We start from the raw sequence: 22,909 nt of genomic DNA, 5'->3' as shown, positions 1-22,909 counted from the left end.
GTTTCCAAAGTGCTAGGATTACAGGTGTGAGCCACCATGCCTGGCGATGTTTCTTCTTTTGGTGGTGGCTTGGCAGCTTGGGCAGCTGCAGTGTAACTTGTCAGCAGCAAAGGCGAATAGACTCCTGGGCTGCTGAGCACTGTAGTGGCTGCAGCAGCTCCAACAACTCAATGGCAAACATGGGCTCAGGGCTCTAAGCCAGGCGCAGGAGCAGCTTCTGATCTATGGCTGCAAAGCCCTTCTTTCCTTTTGTCTGGCTCCCCCTTCTACCTCCCTTCTGCTCTTTCAGTCTTTTGAAGAACTTTATAACTAATCCCTGGCATGAAATTCTTCTCTGCTTGGCATATCTAGAGTAGCTTTTATTTTTCTGACTGGCCCATGACTGATACAATGTTTTCTTAGAATTATACCAATGTTTTCTTAGAATAACATTAAAAAGACTGTTATTCTTATTTTTTTATATGGAAGAAAAAGGCTATAAACACTCACTTTTGTTTTTTTTGGAGATGAAGTCTTGCTGTCGCCCAGGCTAGAGTGCAGTGACATGATCTTGGCTCACTGCAACCTCCGCTTCCTGGGTTCAAGTGATTCTCCTGTCTCAGCCTCTTGAGTAGCTGGGATTACAGGCACCCGCCACTGTGCCCAGCTTATTTTTGTATTTTTAATAGAGATGGGGTTTCACCATCTTGGCCAGGCTGGTCTCAAACTCCTGACCTCGTGATCCACCTGCCTTGGCCTCCCAAAGTGCTGGGATTACAGGTGCGAGCCACTGCACCCGGCCAAGCACTTACTTTTCTTGAAAAAGAGAGCAAACTATTTTTGTACTTTGTTTCCTTCATATGCGGTGCAAAAAGTTGAGCCTCTATAAATTGTCCAAGTAACTGGCAATGAAAAGACTTATTAATTCAGGACATGAGTTCTTTATGGGGCAATTATGCTCATATTAGGTGTTTTATTTATTACATGTGGGGTAATGCTGGACAAATAGCTATAATACACAATTTTAAAACTGTAATAACTATAATAGCACAATTTAAAAACTGTAATACATATGGTCCATTAATAGCAGACTCCAAAATTCTTGTTCTTCTTGCAAAAAGGTTCAATGATTTACTATAATCCACTAAGAAACATCTAAATGGGAAGAAACACAGAAGTGATTTTTACGTCAGTTTTTCAAATTGAAAATGGTCAAAGTACAGAACTTAAAGACTTAAGTGAAGAGATAAAAATCTACAAATAAAACTATTTGGCATTTTAGGCAGATGAGAGAGAAACAATATTTAAAGGCCATGAATTTGTCTCCCGAATCAATATTCTCCCTTTCTGGAAAAAAAGTAATCTTATGCCATTGAGCAGAAGCGACTGGAGGTGAGCCCTGTAAGTTATTAATAAGAGGTAACAAAATGCGGACTTATTCTAATATGCCTGATCTGGACCAAAGGAAGAAATAAGCCACTATACTTAGGTTTACTAAAGCTACCAAAATATTCCAAAATATTCTGATCTGAAAAACGGCAAGTAAAAAATGAAACTACCAAAACATGATCAAAGCAAAAATTTTACCTGGTACTTAAGTTCAAAATAGGAGTAAAATACATTATGTGCACATTTTATATACAAAAAACTTGGAAGAAAGTACAGCAAAATGTTAACAGAGATCCTATGTCTGGATAGTGAGATTTTGGAGGTCAGTTTAGTATTATTATTATCATTATTTTTGGCTCCTCTATACTTCTCTTTTTTGGAGATGAAGTTTTGCTCTTGTGGCCCAGGCTGGAGTGCAGTGGCACAATCTTGGTTCACTGCAATGTCCGCCTCCTGGGTTCAAGTGATTCTCCTGCCTCTTGCCTGCCACCACGCCCGGCTAATTTGTTTGTATTTTTAGTAGAGATGAGGTTTTACCATGTTAGCCAGACTGAACTCAAACTCCTGACTTTACGTGATTCACCTGCCTCAGCCTCCCAAAGTGCTGGGATTACAGGCATGAGCCATCATGCCTGGTCAAACTTTTTTTTCTATATGAACATATATTTTAGGTAATTAAAGATGAATAATTAATCTAAAAAGCAATTAATACCCAAGCATGACAGTAATCAACACCTTTTAGAAATCCGGTTTTCACCCACTTCAATATTAAAAACACCACCTTATGAGTAATGGTAATGCTGGAAAGCACCCAAGAGACCATGGGGTCCAGATCTGAAGACTAAGCTCACACTAGGCCTTGTTGCCTATTGGGACAAGCTGAGATTAGAACTGTGGCCTCTTGATTTCCAGTTTAAAACTCTCTAACACAAAAAGTAAAATATAAAAACAACAATTTACACATAAAAATATGTTTATCTCCCGAACACTAGAAAAGGCTGGTTGATTCAATAGCCTACAAATATAAACAGTGTCCAGTTAGAGCCTAAGAACTCTGCATTAGCCTTACCTTTAGAATTTCACAGGGAGCAGCATCTGGAGGCACAGGTTTCCCGCAATGCTTTGAATATTCAGTTATCAAGACTGAAGCTTCATCTAAACTACAGAATCAAAAAGAAAAAGAAGTGTTAGGCCAGGCACAGCAGCTCTTGCCAATAATTCCAGCACTCACAGAGGCCAAGGTGTGCAGATGGCTTAGGTCCAGGAGTTTAAGACCAGCTTGGGCAACATGGCAAAACCCTGTCTCTACAAAAAAAAAAAAAAATACATAAAATTAGCCAGGTGTGGTATTGGGCACTTGTAATCCCAGCAACTCTGGAGGCTGAGGTAGGAGGACTGCTTGAACCCAGGAGGTTGAAGCAGAAGTCAGCCATGTTTGTGCCACTGCACTCCAGCCTGGGTGACAAAGCAAGATCCTGTCTCAAAAAAAGAGGCATTGAAGTCACAATTAAAGTGTAGAGACCAATCTCTATGAAAGAGACATGTTACAATGTTACATATTGTGTGTGTGTGTGTGTGTGTGTGTGTGTGTGTGTGAGAGAGAGAGAGAGAGAGAGAGAGATGGAGTTTCTCTCTTGTTGCCCAGGCTGGAGTGCAATGGCATAATCTTGGCTCACTGCAAATCTCCACCTCCCAGGTTCAAGCAATTCTTACACCTCAGCCTCCGGAGTAGCTGGGATTACAGGCACCCACCACCATACTTGGATAATTTTTGTATTTTTAGTAGAGATGGGGTTTCACCATGTTGGCCAGGCTGGTCTCAAACTCCTAACCTCAAGTGATCCACCCGTCTCGGTCTCCCGAAGTGCTGGAATTACAGGTGTGAGCCACCGCACCCGGCCGCATATTGTTCTTTAAGAAAGTTTACAGGCATTAGGTAAGGGTTTGGGGAGCTGGCAAGCTGAATGGTGGGTGATAGTGGTGAGCAAAATTAGTCCTAGAGATGCGGCAAATTATCTCAGCCCCTATAGACAAAACTGGTCTCAGGTTACAACAGACAGTTTCAGCAGTCAGGCTTGCAGTGAATTATATCTCAGCTCACTGCAATCTCTCACCTCAGCTTCCTGAGTAGCTGGGATTACAGGCATGCGCAACCATGCCTGGCTAATTTTTGTATTTTTAGTAGAGATGGGGTTTCACCATGTTGGCTAGGCTGGTCTCAAACTCCTGACTTCAGGTGGTCCGCCTGCCCTCAGCCTCCTAAAGTGCTGGGATTACAGGCGTGAGCCACCCACCTGGCCAGAATTACATTTTTGGAGAAATCTTTAGTACTATGAGTGCTTCTTCCATGGGCCCCTCTACTCTGACGTATTTGGATATTGTAAGAATGACCTAATTCGTGTAATCAACTTCACAGAGGGTATGAGGAACTTTTCGGAGGTGATATATGTTCACTCTCTTGATTGTGGTGATGGCTTCATAGGTATACATATGTTAAAATTTACTAAACTGCAGACTTCAAATATGTCCAGTTTATTATATGTATCGATTATAACTCAAAAAATACTTGCTCAAAAATAAGAATATCTAATTATGGCTGGATCACAAGAGATAAACGAGCAGATGGAAATCCATGGAGTGGTAACAAGAAAGAAAGACCTCTCAAGTGCCAGCACGGCTAGACCACATGCAGGGACGGATCCAGTGCATCCTGCAGTCTTGAACTTCCCTTTCTTCAGTGTCAGCCCACTTCTTCCTTCTCCTGTTCAGTCTCCATATCCGCCCCCAGCTCTATCCCAAGAAGCTTATTATTTCTAAACTTGTGGGTGCTGGAAAATTAGATAACCAGGCTTAACAAAAACGATGTGTTACATAAAGTCATTAATGTTCTGAGCAAGTGTCTAAGACATAAAATTGTAATGTAGGATTTAGAGCAGGACTGTGAGACACTTGATTTGGGGATTCAGATGACCTGTTTAATTATCAGATTCTAAGGTCATGTTCCAAGAAATTGAGTTATTAAATGATTCACTTTTGATATATGCAGTAATGAGAGATTTAATATTTTGAACTTTTAATTACGACCAAATAGCTCTACAACTGTTTGACATTTTCCTCCAACATAAAGATAGATTTTAAGGAAATTCCACAGTAAGATTTTTTGAAAATTAACTTACCTTAAGTCCTCTGCTAAATAGTGTACTAGTTCAGTGATATTGTTGGTATTCATCATGTGCATCTTCAACATTTGAAAGTATTTGGTCTTTGCCAAAATCCCAAACTCCTTCTTATTGATGATATTATTCAGAATCAGACTTCTAATCTATAAAAGGACAGGTATCATTAAATGTGTTAAATTCCAAGACTTTATTCAATACTGAAACATTTCTGACAATTGGAAGCCCAATTAGCACTGCATTGTGACTGCGCCTCCTTTTCGAGGGGGTGAAGAGGGAAAGGAGGCCTGTCAGTATCAGTCAATAAGTAATTGCTGTCACATTGAGACTTTTTATGAGGAAAAAGATCTGTTTTCAACCAAAAGCCTTTAAGGCTACAAATTTTCCATGGAGCACAGCAGTCAACAAAAGTCAGGGTCCCTCTCTTTAAAAAAATTACTGAGGCTGGCCAGGTGCGATGGCTCACGCCTGTAATCCCAGCACTCTGGAAGGCCAAGGCGGGTGGATCATGAGGTCAGGAGTTCAAGACCAGCCTGGCCAATATGGTGAAACCCCATCTCTACTAAAAATACAAAAATTAGCCGGGCACAGTGACACGCGCCTGTAATCCCAGCTACTCGGGAGGCTGGGGCAGGAGAATCACTTGAACCCTAGGGGTGGAGGTTGCAGTGAGCCGAGATCGCATCACTGCACTCCAACCTGGGTGACAGAAAGAGACTCCGTCTCAAAGAAAAAAATTACTGAGGCTTTAATAAAAGCAAAATAATTCTATTCATAACAGACATAGCAGTTTGCAGCTTAATCTGGGTTTGGAAAAATAATTACCTTCTAGTATCAAAATTTTCATAGCAAAAAGGAGATAAAACTGCCTCTTACTTGATGTGAAAATCCTGCTAGCTGGCCCGTGTTCATATGCTCTTCCAATTGCTTTAAAATAACCTGTGGGTCACATGAATCTAGAAGATTCTAGAGAAAAAGCAGAAATAACAGGAAAATATTATTACTTATTCCCACAGTGAGAGCCATTGATCAGGTATTTTGTCGTTCTACAGTGCCTAAAGGAATCTATTTAAATACTGAAATGAGGAATGGCACCAAGGGATGAGTGTATGAATGATGAAAAGAGGGGAAAAAGTTAAAGACAGGCACAGATGGCTTAAAAAAATGTAATTAATAGACCAAATGACAAATTAAAAATAAGCATGTTCAGCCAAGCGCGGTGGCTCAGGCCTATAATCCCAACACTTTGGGAGGTCAAGGCCAGTGGATTGCCTTAGGTCAGGAGTTTGAGAGTAGCCTGGCCAACATGGCAAACTCCAGCTCTACTAAATACAAAAATTAGCTAGGTGTGGTGGTGGGAGCCTGTAATGTCAGCTACTTGGGAGTCCCCTGAACCCAGGAGGTGCGGTTGCAGTGAGCTGAATCTGTGCAGCTGCACTCCAGCCTGGGTAACAGAAAGAGACTCTTTCTCCAAAAAAAAAAAAAAAAAAAAAAGGGCATGATTGAATGCATGTAGATCTCTATCTACTGGCATGCCTACCTGCTAGGAAGATAACTATAAAACATTCCAAAAATGCTTTGTTCTATTTGTTCTATATTATAAAGGAAATGAGAGTTATTTTTAAACTCCATCCCCAACATGCTCGTGGCTCCTTCCGATGGGCACCCACACATAAAATCTGACTCTCCCTCTCTTTTATCTCCCACATTCAATTGCTAAGTCAGCTGCCTTCCTTGTAGCCTTCTTGTCTTGTTCAAGTTCATTACCAGACTCTACCATGGGTATTTAACCCTCAAACCTTCCCTGCCTATGCACAAGGTTGTTATGAAGATATCAAGTGAGATAAAATTCTACTCAAATGCAATAGCTTCCCAAGTTTCCCTTCTTGCCCTCTCTTCTGACCAAGCCTACATGGGTTAATGGGTTATTCCTTCTAAAATACTTCCTTCATCATTTGCTTGCTGTTCTAAAATAATCACTTGTGTCCCCACTGATAGAGAATAAGGCCCAAACCCCTTGTAAGACATCCCTCAGCTGGACCTTAATCTATCTTCCAGTCTTACCTCACACTAAACCCCCATACAAGCCTCACTCATATCTCATGTATTCATGCTTTACAGGTTTGCTGAAATGAAAATGCAACCTTTTACAAGGGACATGCAAGATGAGGCCTTCTATTTCCTTGGCAGCCCAGAGGAATCATGTGCATGATACCTTAATTTGCTGGTGTCTTTTCTCTGAGTGGGGCATGAGCATCAGACAAGCCAATGCAAAAGCCGGAAGTTCTAACTGGATATATTGCTTGGCAATTCCGATCAGGTCAAGATCATCTGAGACTGGACATCTTCGAGAGAGCACATTAATTAGTTAATAATCTGTCAGATACACTAGATTATACTGGCCTTTGTAGCTTTCCATAGTCATCTACCTGTCCAAGCTTTCAATAATTTTAAACACTAAAGTGCTGGTACATGACATATGCTTAGGAAATGAGTAAGAGGAGTTTTTGATGGCATTGTACATGGAATAAAAGAACCTACCCACGGGAACAAAGACTAGTTGGCTACCATGATTATGTGTGAAAGCCTACAGATGCCAAAAGATAGGCTTCTAAACTCTCAGACAACACACACAAAAAATATATATATATATTTTTATATTTATATATATATATATATATATTTTTTTTTTTTTAGGCAGAGTCTCACTCTGTCGCCCAGACAGGAGTGCAATGGCATGATCTTAACTCACTGTAACCACAAGTGATCCACCCACCTCCGCTTCCCAAAGTGCTGGGATTACAGGTGTGAGCCACCGCAAAGAAGACTCAAAATCTGTGTGATAACATTGTATGACTTAGGGTAGTCACCAAAGGTACTCTATGCTCATATAAACAGGAGGTACTCATTTTAGAGAATGCTCAGTTTACTGTTGCACCATACATGGGAAGTAGACGTTGTCAAAACAATCAAGATATTTTATTATAGAAACAAGTGTTATGCTTAACTTCCTCACAAAGAAAATTCCTTATGAGACATATCTATCAGAAAGGAATCTTATAAGCAACAAACTTTATTTTTTATTTTTTGGTAGAACAAATATATTACTTACTCGAGGACAGCAATGAGACTCTCACAACAATCTGACAGCTGATCCAGACTTAAAGGACAAGAGGCTGAAGATAAAACAAATAACCACGATATACACATATTCAACTACAAAATGCTACAGTGAATGTTTCAGAGGAGAGTGAAATACCTGAAAGCAGTGGTATCTGTATCACACGCTGCCACGCTTTGCTGAAGTAGGGAACCTGTGAAAACAAGTCGATGTTTGGGATATTCATGTTAAGTATATTACAAACTCTCTTTAATTTGTAGTCTAGGCTGGGCGCGGTGGCTCACACCTATAATCACGGTACTTTGAGAGGCCAAGGCAGGTGGATCACTTGAGGTCAGGAGTTTGAGACCAGCCTGGCCAACACGGCGAAACCCCATCTCTACTAAAAATACAAAAATTAGCCAGGTGTGGTGGTATGCACCTGTAATCCCAGCAAGAAGCATTGTTCGAACCCGGGAGGTGGAGGTTGCAGTGAGCTGAGATCGCGCCACTGCACTCCAGCCTAGGCAACAGAGCAAGACTCTGTCTCAAAAGGATATCATGAACTCTCTTTAAATTGCAGTCTAAATGTTCTGAAATTAAATAATGATGGTTGCACAATTTTATGACTATACCAAAAACTTTGATTGTATACTTTTAAAAGGATGAATTTTAAAAGTGAATTGTATCTCAACAAAAAAATTAAATAGATCACTATGTGCTGATATGAAAACTCTCCAGAGGCCACTGTTATATGATCACAAAACTGTACATTTATAGTTTATATTCCAGATGACTAAAATCATAAGCTGGTATCTCCCTGCTTGAGATGATTAAGGTTCTAGCATAATGTTCTTCATAATGGTACGTTTCAGGATCTCATTATACAACCCTGGCTGATTCATTGTTTCTTTTGGCAAAAAGTCCGAACCCAACTCAGAAAATAAAATTAATCCTTAGCCAGTTATGTGCCAGGGTCACAGGAAAGGAGGAAGGGGACAAGAGAAAGAATTTCAAGGTGAATAAGGAAAGAACACTGGCCAAGCACGGTGGCTCACACCTGTAATCCCAGTACTTTGGGAGGCCAAGGCAGAAGGATTGTTTGAGCCCAGGAGTGCAAGAACAGCTTAGACAACATAACAAGGCATCCATCTCTATATATTTAAAGAAAAAAAAAAAAGTAAACTTCCATCAATAGAGGAGTGGTTAAATAACTTCGAGTACATTATACTACATATTATGGAGAATAATCAAGCATTAAACATAATGAAATACCTCAAAAGGCTACACAGAGTGTTACCGGAAGACACAACAAGCCTACTTCTAGGTACACACTCAAGAGGAATGAAAACATGTTCATGTGAAAACTTGTACACAAATGTTCATAGCAGCATTATTTATAATGACCAAAACCAGAAACCCAAATGTTTATCAACTGACAAATGAATAAATAAAATTGGTATATCCATAAAGTGGAACATTATTTGGCAATTAAGAGGAATGGAGTTCTGGTCCATGCTGCAATGTGGATGAACCTTAAAACATGATGCTGAGTGAAAGAAGCCAGACACGGAATGCCACATAGCAGGGGATTCCATTGATATGAAATGTCCAGAATAGGCAAATCCATGGACAGAAAGTAGATTAGTGGTCACTGGGGGCTACAGGGAGTGGGGAATGGGAATGATTGCTAATGGATATGTGTTTTCTATTTGGGGAATGGAAAATGTTCTGGAATTAGATAATGGGGATGTCTGTACAACTTTGTGCATATACGAAAAACTATTTCATTGTATAATTTAAAAGGATAAATCTGACACATGAACTGTATCTCAATAAATCAATTAGATAGATGTATATGTGCTGATATGGAATAATCTCCAGGGACCATTGTTATGTGAAAACAACACTTTGTTTAGAACGTGATTGCATTTATGTGTGCATAAATGTATACACTGTAGATATGCACACACATGCATACATGCCTGTATAACAGGAAAGCTCTAGAATACACTGGAAATTGTAAGCAGTCGTTCCCTCAGGGAGATAATTATAAAGGGAAATAGTAAGAGAGAATTTTCATGTTTTACTCAGTATATTTCTATATTATCCTAACTTATTAAACTAATAATAAATTATATATTTCTACATAATATATATCATCATGATTATATGGGTGCACAGCTTATGTGAAATTTAGAAAAAATAAACAAGCCATGGTATCTGACTTTAAAGATCTTAAAAATCTTTGAGGGGGCAGTCCACATGTAATTAAAATAAACTATATGGTGACAAAAGTCAGTGGAGCCAAATCGTCTTGCAAGCATAAATGAAGATGTGACTCATGAGGCCTGGAGAAATCAGGCAAGTGGTATCTTCAGGAGGTGATATGAGCTGAGTATTACGGGTCCAGGCACAACTTTAATAAAACATCATCCTGCAGCCAATCAGTTCTGTTTCTTCTTTCTTTAAGAAAAGGATCTAGCTCTGTTGCCCAGGCCGGAGCTGGAGTGTGATGGTGCAATCATGCCTCACTGCAGCCTCAAACTCCTGTGCTCAAGTGATTCTTCCACCTTGGCCTCCCAAAGCGTTGGAGTTACAGGAGTGATCCACTGTACTTGGCTCAGTTCTGTTCTTTACGAAGGAGTTGACTGTTTAATTTTAGTCACAAGGCCAGAAGGTATAAAGATTAAATTCAATAAAATTTATTTTTAAAAGCTACATACCTGCCATAGAGAATGGATACTGGAAATCGCTTTTAAAACTTTCCTTAGATAAGCAATCTGTAAAAAATAAAAAATAAAAAAGTTCTAAAGACCACCAAAATGGAAAATTCCAATGTGAAATACTGAATTCTTAAAGTTCCAAACGAAGTATTGGTAAAACTTTATCTTCCATGATAACTGCCAGAGAAGTTCACTTACAAGTTCATAAATATCAAAAAAGGCTAGGGAATCTTCCATTTGTTTCCAGTGAAATTTATGTCATTTTTGATTTTGCACTCTCTGGCCTAACACCAAGTTCTTTAAATTTGGCATCAACTCAGTAAGAGTGACTGTGTTTTCAGCATAAATCTGTTCCATAACAAGTATCAATCCAGAATGTTTAGAGGATGCTGAGCAAAAGCTTTCAGATATATTCAGTTGAGGGCACTGAGTCTTACTTACCATATTGAAGCCCAGAAGCTTTTGCAAGAATCCATTCCAAAGTTGCAGGTCATAGATTTTGTATTCTAAACAAAGCTCGGTCACCAATCTTACTGCCTAAAGCCAAAAAGAGAGAGAAAAAAAAAAAGAAGTCATGCTGCTCCAAGACACCAGTAAATCAAGCCATCTTTGGGAAAGTGGGGCAGCTTAACACAAAATATGCCTCTAATCTGTGAATGTCTACCGAAGGCCCTCATCTTTCTAACGAAAGAAACAAGAAAAAAGGGATTCTTTCTTCTTTTTCTTGTTATGTACTCACAGACACCACCTCAGACATCTCCCCCTTTCTTTCTTCTATTGAAATACTTTGCCTATTGGGCCAAAAAAACCTTCCTGCCCTTGCCTCCAACTGCCTCAGAGACTAAATTCCCAAAGGCAACTAAGAGGAAGAGAAATGATATCCTCTCTCTACCAGACAGTCTCCTCTCTCTGTCCAGATAAGGACAGATAAACCATGGGAGGGATTATAAAAGTGCTCTCTCGTTGCCATGGATGACTTTAGCCGGTGGACTTGAAGACAAAAGTGGTACAAGGACCTTCCACGTTGCCTTATCTAACACATGCTGGTACAGGAGAGTAGAAAGGTCTCAGAGCAATAGAGCCATTCAGGGATAAGGACTGTTCCTGGGTCGGGCGAGGTGTAATCCCAGCATTTTGGGAGGCCCAGGTGGGTGGATTGCCTGAGGTCAGGAGTTTGAGACTACTAGCCTGGCCAACATGATGAAACCTCGTCTCTACTAAAAATACAAAAATTAGCCAGGTATGGTGGGTAAGCACCTATAATCCTAGCTACATGGGAAGCTGAGGCAGGAGAATCGCTTGAACCTGGGAGGCGGAGGTTGCAGTGAGCCAAGATCATACCACTGCACTCCAGCCTGGGGAACAGAGCAAAACTCTGTCTTTAAAAAAAAAAAAAAAAGACTTCCTGGTTTTATCTTTCAGGAATCTGAGTAGGGGCAGGAAATTGGGAATGTGGCAGTGAGGTGTACGAACCATGGACTCGTGGCTGTGGTTTTTCCATAGGCCCTTAATCATTCCTTCTTTAGGACTGTTGCAAAATAACTCATATGTGATGGGGATATTCAAAGACTCAAATGATGCCAGAAAAGTTATACATTTCAAATAAGATCTGGAAAACAGAAACGTTTCTAAGAATCATTCTCATAGGCCACATTTACATTTAAAATAAAAACCACCATATGGAAATATTAGGCCAGTTTGTTTTAAATGTCCATTTTGGACTTCTAAATACATTCACTGAATATATAATAACATTAGATAGAAATCAACTGGAACAAGATAAGGAAAACATTCAGTTTCTAAATGGCTCCAAGAAACGATGGAAACAAGATGTTCTCAAAGGCCTATTTTCCCTTTGCCAAAATGTCAAGGATATTCAAGGCAACAGAACTGTATTCACATAGCTACTCTACTACACTCTTCTGAATTCAGGGCTTAGAAGGTACAGCTCCAAAAAATGATCTGTTTCCTATTTCTTAATACAATTTAAACATTTCTACTTACTTCACTTCTTCAATGGGTTTTTTAAAGAGGGATTCTATAGTTTCCTTGTCAGCCAAATAGAAGAGACACTGAAGAGCTCGAGTTCTGTGGGCAAAAGTTAACTGATGCATACCTAATGTCTGCAAAACCAAAAAAGTTTTGGAGAGTTTAACACCTGCACGCTGTAGCTGGGTAAATGAGTTTCAACATAGGCAACATAAACAATGTAATTATTTTAAAATGTAAAGTCAATCTCTGCAGTTGCAGAATGCATTGTGCCTAAGAGTAGTTCTTAACATGTAGCCCATGGACACCTGGAGGGGCATTCCTGAGACTCCTTCAGGAGGGAAAGGGTCGCAGCTGTTTTCATGATACTAAGATGTTATTTGCCTTTACACTGTGTTGATATTTGCACTGATTGTGCAAAAGCAATGGTGGGTGACACTGCAGGCAGAATAGAGGCAGGGCCCCCAACTGTTGTTGCAGCCCTTGTATTCACAGGCGTGCCTTTGACAGTATTGAAAACCAAAGACAACTTTCACTTAAGAATGTCCCTGATGGGCCAGGCGCAGTGGCTCATGCCTATAATCCCAGCAGTTTGGGAGGCCAAGGCGGCCAGATCACCTGAGGTCAGGAGTTTGAGACCAGTCTGGCCAATATGGTGAAATGCTGTCTCTACTAAAAATACAAAAATTAGGCAGGTGTGGTGGCATGCACCTGTAATCCTGGCTATTCAGGAGGCTGAGGCAGGAAAATCACTTGAACCCGGGAGGCGGAGATTGCAGTGAGCCAAGATCGTGCCACTGCATTCCAGCCTGAGCAATAGATTTGAGATTCCGTCTCAAAAAAAAAAAATTTTTTTGTCCTTCCAGGAGATAGGATTTTGCTATGTTGCCCAGGCTGGTCTTGAACTCCTGGGCCCAAGCAATCCTTCCTTCTTGGCTTCCCAAAATTCTGGGATCACAGGCATGACCCACCAAGCCCAGCCAGAATGTTCTTGATGAAGCAGTAAAAATTAATTTTATTAAACCTCAACTTTTGAATCCACAGTCAGCCTTTTGTATCCATAGGTTCTGCATTCATGGAAACAACCAACAGTGGATCAAAAATATTCAAGAAAAAAAAATTCCACAAAGTTCTAAAAAGCAAAACATGAATTTGCTGCATAGCAAGTACTACACTGAATCCATGCGGATAAAGTGATTTGCAGGCATTGTATTATAAGTAACCCAGAGATGACTTAAGGTATACAGAAGAATGTGTATAGGTGACATGCAACTATGACACCATTTTATATAAGAGACTTGAGTGTCCTCAGATTTTGGTATCCTTGGGGGGTCCTGGAACCGGTCCTCCCACAGATACGAAGGGATTACTATATATCATATTAATGTGAATTCACATTTGAATACATGCTAATACTAATTAATGGGAAGTACACATAAGGCACATTGCAAGGAAAAGCACGTACACAGCTGAGCTGTGAGCTGCACTAGCCACCTTTCATGGAATACCATTTTTGGGTCATTAAGTTTTTATATGCAGAGAAAATAAGGAGAGGTTTTTTCCTTCCTGTTATGGGACTTTACAATCAGCACCTCAGACTTCCTCCTTTTAATCTGAGAATCATTTGCCTACTGGCTCCTACCCTTCTCCTCTCTCGGCTCCAACTACCTCAGAGGACACTTCTATATGCAAGAGTCTGAAGCCAAAGGTCATGCTGCCATAAGGGTAAACTGCACGTTCAGTCTAGCTAAAGTTTAGTGGGCAGAGGGGATGTTCTGACCAGAGCACACAGCCAGATAAGGTCATGGCCAATGTGTTTGGCTCCTGGCTTCAGGAATGTGGACTGACCAGGGAGTTGACCACTGTGAATGCAGACAGCCCATGGAAACCATCAACAGATGCACCATACAGCAAGCTAAGCAGATGTTACAGAGGCCAGCACTAAATGGAGCACGGTGCAAAAGACAATGCTTGCTTAGGAGATGAGAAAGACTTCGAGTACATATGTACATGAGCATTATCTGAATCATCTGTTAATGCATCAAGCATAGTAAATAAACAGGAAAAAAATGTTAAGCTGAGATGCACAGAAGAGACTGGATTAAGTTTCCAGAGCTTACAGTTGTAGTTGATGTTGCAAATACAAACAGCATTCTTGAACTATAATCAACTGGACGAGACAGAAGGAGATACTGCACTCTGGAAAAAAAATTGAATTATATTTATCTTTTAATTTAGTGATGGATTACCAAAACAACAGACTTATCTTTCCATCCATGGAAAGGTCATTAGACAACTCAAAGGCAGACAAGAAAGACGTTTTTCCTTTAAAGATTGCTTAATCTTTTCTTGATTTCTTTTGTTGCTAAAGATGATAATACATGCAACAAATGGCAGGCTTCAGCCTCCTCATCTATAGAATATCTAGTCAATCTCTGATCCCTTAAATTCTACTTAAGAAACTAATATAATTAATTCAAGAAAGATGTTCAGAAAGAAAAAAAAAGAAACTAATATAAACCATAGCTGTAAAGTCCCTTGGATGCTACACATGGGAAATTCTGTGTTTGGTATGCAAGACCTTGTTAGCAGCCCATTTCAACTTGTAGACCCAGGGCAAGCCGGCCCCTCTCCAGGAAGGATGAATTAGGCCGGCTGGAGGAGGGCTGAGGCAGAGCTTTCAGTGGAAAAAGCAGCACATTATAAATTTTGCATTAAGTAGCCTTTTGGGATTTCCTTTTTCTCTTCTCTCTTTAAATCGCTTCCCTCCAAGACTTTCCATATGGCCAGTTCAGTTAGACACACCAGGAGCTACTTCTTGTTTGAACAAAGATGCCCCTTCCATTAAAAGACTAAACGAGGCCATGTGCGGTGGCTCACACCTATAATCCTAGCACTTTGGAAACCAAGGCAGGCGAGACCAGCCTGACCAACATGGTGAAACCCTGTCTCTACCAAAAATACAAAAACTGGCCGGGCATGATGGCAAGTGCCTGTAATCCCAGCTACTTGGGAGGCTGAAGCAAGAGAATTGCTTGAACCTGGAGGCAGAGGTTGCAGTGAGCCGAGGTTACACCACTGCACTCCAGCCTCGGCAACAGAGTGAGACCCTTTCTCAAAAAAAAAACACTAAATGAGGCCAAGGTGGGAGTCCACAGGGAAAGAGGACATGGGTGGTTAGGACAGCTCCAAACCAGAAGAAATCCATTTCTTGGGGTTGTCTTTACGTCTTTTCTATCAGCTCTCCAAGGCTGAGGTTGGACATAGGGCCTCCAAGGCCACTTGGCCTACTTTTGTTTTAGGCTAGGAAGACCTTTTTTCTTTTCTTTTTCTTTTTTAATCATCCAGCCCATAATGTCATAGGCTAGGAAGATCAAACCAGCTTTTTGATTTAGGAAAAACTGGCTGGCATGTGAGCCACTATGCTCCCTGTCCATGCCTGTGCCAGGCATCATTAACGGATTGCCACATTTGTTCTGACTTGGGCCCAGATAAGAGTCTTCTCCAGAATACAAGCCATGACTAATCAGATCTAGCACATTAGATAAAATCAATGGGCATTTCTAGGTAGAAGGGCAAAAGGAATCTGGTGGCCTGTATCCGAACCAACTCAGCTAAGCAAGGTAAGAGAATATAAAGATGCCTATATTTATATTTAATATAGGGCCAAAGTCTGGGTCTGGGGCTAAAGTCCTAGTTAAGAAAGAGTTTTCTTCTGCTTGAGAGGTATCTTTCACCTAAAGGTATGCTAGGAACCCTCAGCCCTCATAAGAGTTCAAAAATTTTAGATCTTGGCTGGCTCTGATGTTTTCCACTGGAGAGAGTCCTAGCCATGCATCAATGGACTGATTCATTTCATAAACTCTGACCCGAGTTTATCCAGAAAGCCCTTTAAAAAATTAACTGCTGAAAAATGTACGGTAAGATTCCTATTTTGTACCACAACATAGACGAATATTAGTAAAGAAAAAGAGTACCTTCGTAGGGCTTCATCTTCTTGAAGTTCAAATAATTCTGATGGTTTCTTGGAAAAAATAGGAAAAACAGGTCAAAAACTAAAAAAGTTTATGATTAAACATTCATTCATCTCTCTGAAAATCTATTAGATTAAAAAAACCTAATATACAAGATTATGTTTACATAGAAAAATTATAATGTAAATGATTACTTTATGAAAGATTTTTTTTTGCTTAAATGATGAGTTTACTCACATTCATTCACTCAACAAATATTCACTGAGCACTTACTATATGATAGGCACAATTCTAAGTACATGGATTGCCTGAGCAAATAAAGCGAATGTTCCTGTCCTCCTAGAGCTTACATGCATCGGATAATTTTTATTTTGATTTATTTTTGTTTTTGGAGACAGGGTCTTGCTCTGTCACTCAGGCTGGAATACAGTGGCACAACCACAGCTCACTGCAGCCTCAACCTCCTGTGCTCAAGCAATCCTCTTGCCTCAGCCTCCTGAGTAGCTGGGACCACAGGTGCACATCATGGCACCTGGCTAATTTTTAAAATTTTTGTACAGATGGGGGTCTTGCTGTGTTGCTCAGGCTGGTCTAAAACCCCTGGCCTCAAACATCCTCCTTCCTTGGCCTCCCAAAGTGCTCAGATTACTTGCATGAGCTACTTTGCCCAGCCCAGTATTAGATAATTTTTTTGGTTGAGATGGAGTCTGGCTCTGTCACCAGGCTGGAGTGCAGTAGCACTCGGTTCACTGCAACCTCCGACTCCCTGGTTCAAGTGATTTTCCTGCCTGAGCCTACTGAGTAGCTGGGATTACAGGCACGCGCCACCATGCCCAGCTAATTTTTTTTTGTATTTTTAGTAGAGACGGGGGTTTCTCCATGTTGGCCAGGCTGCTCTCGAACTCTTGACCTCAGATGATCCAGCCACCTTGGCCTCCCAAAGTACTGGGATTACAGGGCCACTGCGCCCGTCGGCCCAGATAATTTTTAAAAGGAAAAGACCCCATGAATTTTAAATGAGCCATTTGTGACTTCAGTATATATTTATTGGGACTTACAAAGTACTGTGCTATGTATACATGCAGTTTCTGGCCTTGAGGAACTTTTAGGGTGTATCTTGAACTTACATATAAGTTAAAACATCTGTAAAGGCTGGTTTCTAAGAGTCAGCCACATATTCTATGTGGCCAAGAAATGCTTCGAACTCCTGTATCCACTGAAGAACAATCCATGCTCTTAGTAAATACTTCAAAAATCCTTGTCGAATCAAATGCCAAACGATATAAAAATTACTAATTAAAAACTTAATGGTGGCCGGGTAAAGTGGCTCACACCTGTAATACCAGCACTTTGGGAGGCTGAGGCAGATGGATCACCTGAGGTTGGCAGATCGAGACCAGACTGGTCAATGTGGTGAAATCCCATCTCTACTAAAATTAAAAAATTAGCTGGGCATGGTGGCATGATGCTAAAAGTACATAATTCGAATCTAATCACGAGGCATTATTAAACAAACCCAAATTGGAAGGCAGCTTATGAAACAGCTGGATTACATTCTTCAAAAATGTCAATATCATATAAGACAAGAAAAAGTCACAGAATTGCCCTAGATTAAAAGAGACTAAGGCCGAGTGCAGTGGCTCATGTTTGTAATCCTAGTACTCTGGGAGGCCGAAGTGGAAGGGTCATGTGAAGCCAGGAGTTTCAGACTAGCCTGGCCAACATGGTGAAACCCCATCTCTACTAAAAATATAAAAATTAGCCAAGCGTGGTGGCGCATGCCTATAATCCCAGCTACTCGGAAGGCTGAGACATGATAATTGCTTGAACGCACGAGGTGGAGGTTGCAGTGAGCCCAAGATCACATCACTGCTCTCCAGCCTGGGCAATGAAATGAGACTGTCAAAAAAAAAAAAAAAACAAAAAAACAAGACTAGAGACATGACCAATAAATGCAAAACATAGTCCTAGACAAGATCCTGGCTACATCTGGGGGAGAAAACTGCTATAAAACATATTATTAGGCTGGGCGTGGGGGCATGTGCCTGTAATCCCAACTACTCCGGAGGCTTGCTTAAACCAGGGAGGTGGAGGCTGCAGTGAGCCAAGATCCCGTCATTGCACTCCAGCTTAAGCGACAGAGCAAAACTCCATTTCAAATCAAAAACAAAAAACATTATTAGGGCCAGGCGTGGTGGCTCACACCTATAATCCCAACACTTTGGGAGGCTTAGGCAGGTGAATCACCAGGTCAGGAAATCGGGACCATCCTGGCTAACATGGTGAAACCCCACCTCTACTAAAAATACAAAAAATTAGTCAGGTGTGGTGGAATGTGCCTGTAGTCCCAGCTACTCAGGAGGCTGAGGCATGAGAATCACTTGAACCTGGGAGGCAGAGGTTGCAGTGAGCCGAGATTGAGCCACTGCATTACAGCCTGGGCGACAGAGCAAGACTCTCTCTTAAAAAATAAATAAATAAAACAAAAATAATTAGGACACTAGTGTAACTATAAAATGGACCATAAATTCAATTATAATATCACCATTAAATTTTTGATTCTGAAAATTACATTATGGTTGGTAAGATAAAATTCTGTTCTTAGGAAATGTACCCTTAAAATATTCAGGAGGCAAAGGGGCAGGCCACATGCTATTTATTCTCCAATGATTCAGAAAAATATTATGAGAGTATTATAGAGGAGAGATGAAGCAAATATGGCAAAATGTTAAAAATTTATGGATCTGGGTGAAAGGCATATGTAGGAATTCCTTTTTTTTAACTATTTTTGTACTTTTCTATACATTTTATATTATTTCAAAAGAAAAAGTTAATCACACAAATCTGAGTAAAAGAACAGGCCACTTCTTTCATATAGATGGCATCTGAAATCATCAACTGAAAAGTAAAACAGCTACAAAACAGTATTTAAACAAAAAGTTAACAATCTCCAGCCAGGTGTGGTGGCTCACGCCTGTAATCTCAGCACTTTGGCAGGCTGAGGCGGGTGAATCACCTGAGGTTGGGAGTTTGAGACCAGCCTGGCCAACATGGTGAAATCCCATCTCTACTAAGATTAAAAAAATTAGGTGGGCATGGTGGCACATGCCTGTCATCCTAGCTACTTGGGAAGTTGAGGAGGGAGAATTCCTTGAACCTTGGCAGAGGCTGCAGTGAGCTGAGATCACGCCACTGCACTCTAGCCTGGGTGACAGAGTCTGTCTCAAAAAAAAAAAAAATAGTAAACAACCTCATTAAAATATCAGATACTAAAGGGTAATAAAATGAACAGAAGGCACAGTAGCTTATGCCTGTAATCTCAGCACTCTGGGAAATTGAGGCAGGAGAATCACTTGAGGCCAGGAGTTTGAGACCAGCTTGGCCAACATAACGACACCTTATCACTACCAAAAAAAAAAACAGGCACACATGGTGATGCACACATGTAGTCCCAACTACTTGGGAGGCTGAGGTGGGAGGACTGTTTGAGCCCAGGAGTTTGAGTCTGCAGTGAGCTGTGACTGCACCACTGCACTTGCCTGGGTGACAGAGCAAGGTTCTACCTTTAAAGAACAAACCAAAAAAGTTTCTTTCTCGAAGAATCTGTGCTCCTAATTAGAAGGTCGTATTGTGTGGGATATTTAGCCTCTGAGAAGCCATCGGTGCATGCTCAACAACAGATACCCTTGGCCAGCAAGTACTTACTTCACCAGGTTTTGTTGAAGGGCAAAGCCATTTTTCCAATAACATGTCCCAGACTTTTTCCAAATTAATTTCATTGACTTCAGCTATTTCTTTAGCTGCTGTATGAATATCTAAGATATTCAAAATAAAGAATTAAAAGAAAAACTCAAGTTTTGAATACTTATATTGAGTACTTATATGTGTATGTGTATATACATACACATATAAGTAACATACAAGCACACATACATATATATGTAAAACTGGGAATCAAAATCATAGCCTTTCTTGGACAACAACAAAAAAATAGTTTTGTTCTCACCAGGATAATCTGCACGAGATGAATTCTGAATTCTTTGATTGATGCTAGGATGTTCGTAGAGACTGACAATGAGATGTGCTGGCTTTCCAATCACTCTTAAATATTCCTCTGTGTTCAGCTTGTGGGCTATGAGCACAGCTTCTGTGCCTGATCGCCGGTACTGGATATGAAGCTTCTTCAACAAAGCCTCGGCTTTTTCATGTTTTTCATCCTTTTAAACAATTCCAAGCAAAAAGAAAACCTTACTTTATAAGTCTCAGTTGAAGCCAAGAATCCATCTTTATCGATCACAATCCCCTCCTTCCTCAGTTATGTTCCTAAGCATCTATATAAAACCTTGGTCTTCTTTCTCATTTTAGGCACTATGGTAGCATGAGAAGGTAAACTAAGCTAGTACAATTTAATTAGGAAGGAAGAGATGCCATCAATCTGATAGTTAAGACACACCTGTGATGGGATATTCTGTAGCCATCTCTCAGCTAAATAAAGGCAGAATTTCAAGGCAGACATCTTGAAGGAACCTAAAAAAAAAAATTTACAGGTAAATCAATCTTTTCGAGAAAATGTATTATGGTCAAAATAGCAAGTTTTTAAAAATTACAAAAATGCATACTCATGGCTGGGCACAGTGACTCACATTTGTGATCCCAGCACATTGGAAGGCCGAGGCAGGTGGATCACCTGAGGTCAGGAGTTTGGGATCAGCCGGGCCAACATGGAGAAGCCCCATCTCTACTAAAAATACAAAATTAGCTGGGTATGGGGTGTAATCCCACCTACTCAGGAAGCTGAGGCAGGAAAATTGCTTGAAGCGGGAGGTAGATGTGGTGAGCTGAGAGTCACCACTGCACTCCAGCCTGGGCAAGAAAAGCAAACCTCCATCTCAAAAACAAATAAATAAGTAGCTGGGCATGGTGGCGGGCGCCTGTAGTCTCAGCTACTTGGGAGGCTAAGGTAGGGGAATCACTTGAACCAGGGAGGCAGAGGTTGCACTGGCCTGAGATCACGCCACTGCACTCCAGCCTGGGCGACAGAGCAAGACTCCGTGTCAAAAAAAAAAAAAAAAAGTCCACAGAGGCCCTTTCATCAGTTTCCATTCCTGTTCTCTAGATTCTTACATGCCTTCCAGGAGTTTTGTGTGTGTGTCTGTATTCACGCATGCATGCATGTGCATCTTAACCCTAATGGATAATACCATATATACTCTAGTATAATTTGCTGTTTTCACTTTATAGCTTAGATGTCTTTTCAAATCAGCCCCATAATACTTTATTCTATGAATACATCCTATTTTTTAACCAGTTCCTGACCTGAGCATTTTTTTTTTTTTTGAGGCAGAGTCTCACTGTCTCCCACGCTGGAATGCAGTGGCACAATCCAGCTCACTCACTGCAACCTCTGCCTCCTGAGTTCAAGCAATTCTCTGCCTCTGCCACCTGAGTAGTTGGGATCATAGGCACCTGCCATCATGCCTGGCTAATTTTTGTGTTGTTTTTTTTTTTAGTAGAGATGGGTTTTACCATGTTGGCCAGGCTGGTCTCGATCTCCTGACCTTAAATGATCTGCCCACCTCAGCCTCCCAAAGTGCTGGGATTACAGGCGTGAGCCACTGCACCCGGCCAGACCTGAGCATTTTTTAAAAAGTCATTTTCAACTTTTGTTACAACTAAAAATGTAGGAGCTGGACGCGGTGTCTCACGCCTGTAATCCCAGCACTTTAAGAGGCTCAGGAGGGCGGATCACAAGGTCAGTAGATTGAGACCATCCTGGCCAAGACAGCAAAACCCCATCTCTACTAAAAATACCAAAAATTAGCTGGGCATGGTGGCACGTGCCTCTAGTCCCATCTACTTGGCAGGCTGAGGCAGGAGAAGAATTGCTTGAAGCCGGGAGGTGGAAGCTGCAGTGAGCTGAGATTGCACCACTATACTCCAGCCTAGGTGACAGAGTGAGACTATGTCTCAAAAAAAGAAAAAAAAAATGTAGCAGGAAGTGCCTGTACTTGCGTTATCTGTTTGGTTATGTGAGACTATGTAGGGATTCATCACTGAAAGTGTGATTAGATATTAAGAAGTACCAATCACTGCCTATTTCTAGCAAAGGTCACACCTTAAAGAAGGCACAAGAGGCAAGTTGGAAGGTGCCTGCTCCCTGTCCCTGTCAAGTGTTACCACTGCACTTGAGTGTTTCAGCATTCTGCACCACCATAGCACAGAGAGCGGGCACATACATTTGAAAACTACCATCCTGCTTTTCCTTAAAGATGCAGAAGGAGTATTTTTTTTTAAACTACAATTTTAAAAGAAGAGCTCTTACCTTCAGGAATATCCTGGACAAGGCTGATGGCAATAGCTACAGCCCACTCGGGGTTGACTATAGAGAGTAAGTAGGATTCGATGGTCTGTGTGATCTTAGTTATTTCCTTGGTAATCAGTGTTGAGGATTTAGCTTGTGTTAACTTCAGGAGCTTTGGCTTCAGTTTTTTTTCAAAAACATGTTTTGCTGTAGACACGTACAGAGTGTCCAGAGAGAACTTCAAAGAAAAGGAAGGTTATGGCTGAAGCACATAT

At 40.8% G+C, this 22,909-nt stretch overlaps 1 protein-coding gene across 2 annotated transcripts in view; it reads right to left on the bottom strand.

The window, feature by feature from the left end:
- Positions 1–920: 920 nt before the first annotated feature.
- Positions 921–22,909, bottom strand: part of KNTC1 (kinetochore associated 1) — a 102,213-nt gene continuing 80,224 nt past the window's right edge. Inside the window, exons 48-64 of one of the 2 annotated variants that reach the window (XM_035257977.3) lie at positions 22,656–22,872; positions 20,787–20,860; positions 20,340–20,550; positions 20,039–20,148; positions 16,337–16,383; positions 14,480–14,558; positions 12,375–12,493; positions 11,844–11,979; positions 10,812–10,907; positions 10,371–10,427; positions 7,804–7,858; positions 7,657–7,720; positions 6,760–6,889; positions 5,421–5,510; positions 4,545–4,690; positions 2,438–2,528; positions 921–1,134 (exon numbers count right to left, since the gene is read on the bottom strand). In XM_035257977.3, the coding sequence (XP_035113868.2) occupies positions 1,114–1,134; positions 2,438–2,528; positions 4,545–4,690; positions 5,421–5,510; positions 6,760–6,889; positions 7,657–7,720; positions 7,804–7,858; positions 10,371–10,427; positions 10,812–10,907; positions 11,844–11,979; positions 12,375–12,493; positions 14,480–14,558; positions 16,337–16,383; positions 20,039–20,148; positions 20,340–20,550; positions 20,787–20,860; positions 22,656–22,872 (1,743 nt within the window). In that variant the 3' untranslated portion in view covers positions 921–1,113. Of the gene's footprint in view, positions 1,135–2,437; positions 2,529–4,544; positions 4,691–5,420; positions 5,511–6,759; positions 6,890–7,656; positions 7,721–7,803; positions 7,859–10,285; positions 10,428–10,811; positions 10,908–11,843; positions 11,980–12,374; positions 12,494–14,479; positions 14,559–16,336; positions 16,384–20,038; positions 20,149–20,339; positions 20,551–20,786; positions 20,861–22,655; positions 22,873–22,909 lie in introns of those variants that run through there. The other variant, XM_078337550.1, reaches the window with a different exon arrangement.

Source organism: Callithrix jacchus, chromosome 9 (genome assembly GCF_049354715.1).
Source record: "Callithrix jacchus isolate 240 chromosome 9, calJac240_pri, whole genome shotgun sequence".
NCBI lineage: Eukaryota > Metazoa > Chordata > Mammalia > Primates > Cebidae > Callithrix > Callithrix jacchus.
The sequence above is the reverse complement of the archived record's forward strand: the minus strand, read 5'-3'. Positions and strand labels throughout refer to the sequence as shown.